The sequence below is a fragment of the Mauremys mutica genome, chromosome 5, assembly GCF_020497125.1.
Source record: "Mauremys mutica isolate MM-2020 ecotype Southern chromosome 5, ASM2049712v1, whole genome shotgun sequence".
In the NCBI taxonomy this organism is placed as follows: domain Eukaryota; kingdom Metazoa; phylum Chordata; order Testudines; family Geoemydidae; genus Mauremys; species Mauremys mutica.
Genome location: NC_059076.1, coordinates 18,038,818 through 18,044,817, shown reverse-complemented (window position 1 = coordinate 18,044,817; position 6,000 = coordinate 18,038,818). Strand labels below are relative to the sequence as shown.

The 6,000-nt window shown below is 53.1% G+C and overlaps 1 protein-coding gene across 2 annotated transcripts; it reads right to left on the bottom strand.

Annotated features, from left to right (window-relative positions):
- Positions 1-406: 406 nt before the first annotated feature.
- STBD1 (starch binding domain 1) lies at positions 407-3,618 on the bottom strand. Of its 2 annotated transcripts, XM_045019976.1 has the most exons (3): positions 3,460-3,618; positions 3,357-3,405; positions 407-1,790 (listed from the first exon to the last, which is right to left on the bottom strand). In XM_045019976.1, the coding sequence occupies exons 1-3, from the start codon at positions 3,601-3,603 to the stop codon at positions 904-906; spliced, it is 1,080 nt and encodes a 359-aa protein (XP_044875911.1). In that variant the 5' UTR covers positions 3,604-3,618; the 3' UTR covers positions 407-903. The 2 variants fall into 2 exon arrangements, with proteins under 2 accessions (XP_044875911.1, XP_044875910.1); XM_045019975.1 differs by having other exon boundaries at positions 3,357-3,618.
- Between the last annotated feature and the right edge of the window lie 2,382 nt (positions 3,619-6,000).

Sequence of the window (6,000 nt, the reverse complement as noted above, 5' to 3'; positions counted from 1 at the left end):
TACTCCCTCGGTTTTGTTCTATGGGCAAACAGTACAGATTGATTTTCCCTTCCCACTACCCAAGATAACAGTTACAAAGTTCATTTGGAAACCCCTACCTGTTCCCAGTGAGAGGAAAGTCACGTATTAAACATGTCAGGTGGTCACTCCTGAACTTTGGCCTTCTGGAGGCCACCCTGCTAATCTGAGCTTTGAGGCTAGCCAACTATTCCCTTTTCAGATAGGAGAGTGGGGCTGAGGAAGAAGGGGAGACTTTGGGGATCAGGCCCTCTTTCCTCCATAAAGGTGCAGAGCACCTGTCAGGGTACACCTGGGACCCCAAAGGAAGCAGGGACAGTTACTCTGAATTAACCTTTTAAGACAACTTAGGTTATGTTTAAGGGGCAAACATGAAGGACGGTCAATCTGAAAATATATATGTTTATTGCTTAATTGTACAGTACAATAAATTAAAAACTTTATCACAAGCCACAAGAGCAGTGTGGTTAGCTACACCTCCTCTTGCATTCAGTCCGCTCTTAAACCTTAAGCCAGTCATACAAAAATTCATCCCACTGCCCCACTCATACAAAGTCAAATTTAGCGTCAAGATTTAACGTCACACAAGGAGCCGTCTGAAGTGCTGCTCTTGCTTTCCTATCTGCCTGGATATCATTAGGCAGATTTTGGTTTGACTTCAACTGAGGAGTCTCCTCACATGGAAGATCCCTTCCTAGAGCCATAGCTAACCCTAGCAGAGGAGAGATCGGTGGATCAGACAGTTCTAGCAGGGAATGGTATATGACGTACATTAAGGTCTACTATCCAAGAAGGTTCTGCTGGAAACTGGAATAAAATTAGAGGCCCCCATGCTTCGTCTAAGCATTTTCTTTGCTGGGTCAGTAGCTTCCACTGAGATCCTGTTCAATGATATCCCCACCACTGATGAGCCGTTCTATCTTCATGTTCTGTCATTAAGGTTCTGTTGTTACATTCTTCCCAACGGGTGACCTTCCCATTCTCCACCAAAATGAACTTCCACTCTATTTTGGAATCTGCTGGTAAGATAACAGTGTCAGACCAGAACCCATCCTTGTCACACTTGAGTGGTACGTAGTTGTGCCACTGACCAAGACACTCATGGTCACCTGTGACAGCAATCAGCTGAGCATCAATGTGAGTGATGTAGTGCACACGGAAGTTCACGTGGATATTCTGAGGCATTGGGGGCACAGCAGCAACCCGCTTTGCTTTTGAATCAGCCTCAAGGAAGTCTACCTGTTCCAATTCCTTGTTGCCTTGGCCCACACTGGTGTCGGAGTCATCTGCACTACTATTTTTAACAGCATCTCCCCAGGCTGAGTCTTCAGGAACAACTTCCCATTCCTCATGGTCAACCACGTCCTGATACTCAAGCTTGGGCCCCAATTCTAATTCTAGTGTTGGGGGTGACTGTTCTTCACTTTTGTCCTCATGCACGTCACTAGACGGTGATGCTTCTGCCAAAGCATCCCCACACTGTGCCTCATTCTCCTGTCCCTTTAATAGTTCTGATTCTGCTGTAGAGGAACCAAGGGTTTCATTGCTTAAGTATTCACAGTAATTCATTAGTGGGGTGGCGGGTTCTTTGACCGGTGACTCCATTTCACGAGATTCTCCAGGATCACCACCACCACTTAGAGATGGGACATCTTCTCTTGGGGTAGTTGCCAGAGTCTCTGTTGCCAGGTAGTTGCCAGGTTCTGGAGGGCTGGACAGGACACTGGCAGTGGTTTCCAACAGGGTACACTCACTGTTTTCCAGGAGAGGCTCTAATTAAATACAATATTAAAATACTTAGTTAACCAGAAACAGCACAACCTCTTGGTTTCAGCATTAGACCACTGAAAGCGTTCACAACTCAAGACTAAAGAGTTACTTTCCAGACACTGCTGTTCCAATTTACTAGGCAAGTTTTTTTTTGTTTTTTTAAATGGAAGCAAATTATATACCCTTGTACTACAGTTACATTAGGCAAACATTCTTACAAGACATGTTTGAAGTTTGTCCTTGCTCTTTAAGGCTTGATTATGATCAGTACTCCCTGCCAAGGCCTCATAAACCCTATCTCTATAAATCAGTATATTTACCAGACATTCCTAACTTCAGAACATTCAACACGTCCACTATTCTTGTGGGAGTCCCCCCTCCTTTTTTGACTTTCACCTATTCACAACCAGTTAGACAAGTCAACTCTTGTTTGACATGCAGCTCCTGGAGTGCTGGATATTTATATTCAGGATACAAAACCCCTAGAACATTCTCCTACCAGAGTTTGTCATCTCTCCCCCGCCCCCCACGCTGTTAGTTTTCTAGCCATATATATTGTCCCAGAAATAGTCTCTAGCGATTAATGCCAAGCACCCCGTTTCCAGTAGCTTCACATGTGGTTTTTTGGCTGCTTGGCCCCTCCGACATGCAAGCTACAAGCCTACTAGAGGATTTTTAGGCCCACAGGTTTAGCTATGTTTCCCACCTCCAAGGAGGGTGACCAAACAGCAAGTGTGAAAAATCGGGACAGAGGGTGGGAGGGAATAGGAGCCTATATAAGAAAAAAGCCCCAAATATCAGGACTGTCCCTATGAAATCGGGACATCTGGTCACCCTACCGCCAAGTGAGCTGCTCTATTTGGCTGAGGCAAGCTCCTGTTTGATCCACCCCAACCCTGGGGAGCCCAGTGACCCTCTGTGTTTCGGCAGCTCTGCTGCTGCTTTGGGGAGGGGCGTTTGTAACCAGGAGGAGAGAGCAAATCCCCAGCCCACGTGCCTGCCTCCTGCACCCCCGCGCCAGAGGAGTTACCGACCAGTCTGCAGCGTGTTTCTATGCCAGGCCCAACGCTGCCAGCCCGGAGCAGCAGCAGCTGAGCTCCCGCACGTCCACCTGGCAGGGGCGGCCCAGAGGAGTCAGTCCAGGGAGCCATGACTCACCCCCCCCCCTCCCCGGTCACTGAGCTGTCTGGCCAGGCGGGGCGGGAGCAGTGTCCCCCCATCATCTCCCCGCAGCTCCCGGCGGGCGGGGCTGTGCTCTGCACCACGGCTCCCAGCGCCGCACTGCAGCAGCCCGGGGAAGGGGCCCGCAGCTCCGGGCACCGGGGGGGCAGCGCGCCGGCCGGCTCGGGAGCGGGGACAGGGACCCTGGCACGGGACAGAGCCCCCGCCGCCCCCTTTGCCTGCCTGCCTGCCCCCCCCCGGAGCGGCACCGCCCCCCCCCGGCGTGTGCAGCGCCCCTGCGGAGCCCCCCACCCCCCGCGTGTGCAGCGCCCCTGCGGAGCCCCCCACCCCCCGCGTGTGCAGCGCCCCTGCGGAGCCCCCCACCCCGGCGGGCCCCGGGCCGGTACCTGGTGCTTGGGGCGCAGCTCCGCAGTGCTCGGCGCCCGCGGGCGGCTCCTGGCAGGCGGCCCCGCTGCTGCTGCTCCGCGTCCCGGCGCCCGCGGGCGGCTCCTCCCCGCCCCGGCCGTACCAGAGCCAGGCCAGGAGCGCGGCCACCAGCCCCACCAGCAGCGCCGGCCACAGTCCCACCAGCGGCTCGCCCGCGGGCTGCGCCGGGGAGGCCGCGTCCGGCCGCGGGGAGTCGCCGTGCGCCATGGCTGGGATGCGGAAGCCCCACCGCCCCTCGAGCCGCCTTATATCTGCTCCCGGGGCCCGCTCGGACCCCGCCTGGGGCTCGCCTGCCCCGCCCGGGCCGCGGGGCGGAGCCGCCCCTCCCCGATCGCTCTTAGCCGCCCGCCAGCACCCCCGGCCGGTCGGATCCTGCCCGCCCCGGGCCACAGCCTGGTTGGGTTGCAAAAACCTCCAGCGGGTCCCAGGAAAGCCCCTGGGGCGGGATCAGGCCCCGTTCCTTGCTTTTTGTTTTAAGCAGATGATTCCCGGCTCCCCGCCGAAAGGCCGCCCCCGAAACCCCCCGGGGAACTGCAGGGGAGATCGGATCCCAGGGCTGGTTCCAGCAGAGCCGGGGGGGGCCTGTGAAAGCGGCTCAGAGTCTGACCCCGCTGCCAGGCCGGGCCGGCTGGAGGGGGACAGGCCCTGAGGGAAGAAGGTGATGGCCAAGCTCTTCGGATCTCAGCAGTTTGAACACCAGGCTGCTCGATGAGAGGCCCAAATGTGACTCCGGGAGCCTCAGAGGAGCTGTACAGTCAGGGCTGATGTGTCTAGAACTAGAGGGGGGAGGACTTGGGGGAATAATGATGGAGCTTTTCTGTTAAACAGCGAGGGGGTGGGGTGGGGGGAACCCTGATATTCCCCAGCCGGGTCTGTGTGGTGACATGGAGACATCTTAATTTTCACCACAGAGCTCTCAGTCACAGCACAGAGCAGCCTTATACTGCAGGCTACACAACCCTCAAGCATGATCAGTTAACAGCCCAGTAGCACTGGTGAAGCTCCCAAGGCCCTTGTCTACTTCTGGCTGCTGGTTTGGCAGCACTGCCCGAGTCCACTGTCTCCGGATCCATATTGGATAACTAGCTACTGCCTCTGCATTGGGTGAACCAGAACCCCAGCATCACAAATCACCTCCCTTCTTGAACTTGGGAAAGTTCAAAGCCGGATTTGAATCCAGGATTTTGCAGCTTGGGCCCCAACTCTAATTCTAGTGTCGGGGATTGTTTCATCCTCCAGAAGTGTTAGAGCAGGGATGCAGAACAAAGAGAAATGGCGGAAGTGTTGTATATCGTTAAACTAGAAGTGAGCCCAGGTTGCACCTGAATCCGAAGCCCTCAAATCTTTGGGAAGTTCAGATCCGGTTTAGCATTTCCCTGTTTGGGCATTCCTCTGCAAGAGGAATTTGAACTGGAGCGCCAGATCCTACTCTCCTCAGACTTGGAGGAATTTTGGCTCCAGATGTAGATCCAACCTTTGCAACATGTGGCCATCTGTACCCTGTCCGTTAGTGTTGCTTTCTCCTGCCCCCTCTGCCAGGGAATGGACTCCCCTCTATTTTCAGCCCTACCACGTTCTAGTACCTTTTCCCTGGTTCTAAACCCACAGTAACTGTCCAGCTTGGGAACGCATTTTACATCAGCTCCTCTGTACTTAGTTCTGAATATTGCATTCTCATGTGCCTGAATATATGTTGTGGTGCTCTGTCAGCCTTACGTCTGCAGCTTCAAGATCTTTGTGTGGCACTCAGATTTGTCTCTAGGAATTTCCCAAATACAGTGCTGCTGCCTTGCGTCTCTAAGTCCCCCACACTTCAATGATATGAATAGTGCGATAGGATTTGTGTCTTCAGCCCTGGTGTCAGTAAGTGCAGCTCCATTGACTTCCACACCTAGTTGGAATGTAAACAAAGAAGGTTGAAAACAGAAATGTGAAAGTCCAGCTCAGTTTAAGACTTTCTCGCTCCCTCTCCTTTTCCTCTTCCTATCATTTTTTCCTTTCCTGTTTTTTCTTCTCACCGTTCATTTTCTTGTCACAGTCGGGTAAAGGCTGGTACCAAATGTTCTGTTCTGCGCAATAAGGCAGTAGCTAGAGGCGTGACCAGCAGCAGGTTACAAGGTGTTTTTTAATTCAGGGGTTAATTCTAATATAGACTCATAGACTTTAAGGTCAGAAGGGACCATTATGATCATCTAGTCTGACCTCCTGCAGAACGCAGGCCACAGAATCTCACCCACCCACCCCTGTATCAAACCCCTAACCTATGTCTGAGTTATTGAAGTCCTCAACTCGTGGTTTGAAGACCTCAAGGTGCAGAGAATCCTCCAGCAAGTGATCTGTGCCCCATGCTGCAGAGGAAGGCGAAAAACCTCCAGGGCCTCTGCCAATCTGCCCTGGAGGAAAATTCCTTCCCGACCCCAAATATGGCGATCAGCTAAACCCTGAGCATGTGGGCAAGACTCACCAGCCAGCATGGAGAGCTATGCCATGTCAGAACTATATGCTGAGGATTTGAATTGTTTCTGCAGTTAAGAATCATACACTCTCACGATTGATGAAGTGATCAGCACCATATTTCATGAAGGTTATTTGCAATAACTCCTG

Coding starts and splice junctions, on each gene's coding strand:
- STBD1 (XM_045019975.1), bottom strand. CDS start 3,603: ATGGCGCACGGCGACTCCCCGCGGCCGGACGCGGCCTCCCCGGCGCAG. Junction 1,791..3,356: donor AGCTGCGCCCCAAGCACCAG/GTACCGGCCCGG, acceptor GTATTTAATTAG/AGCCTCTCCTGGAAAACAGT.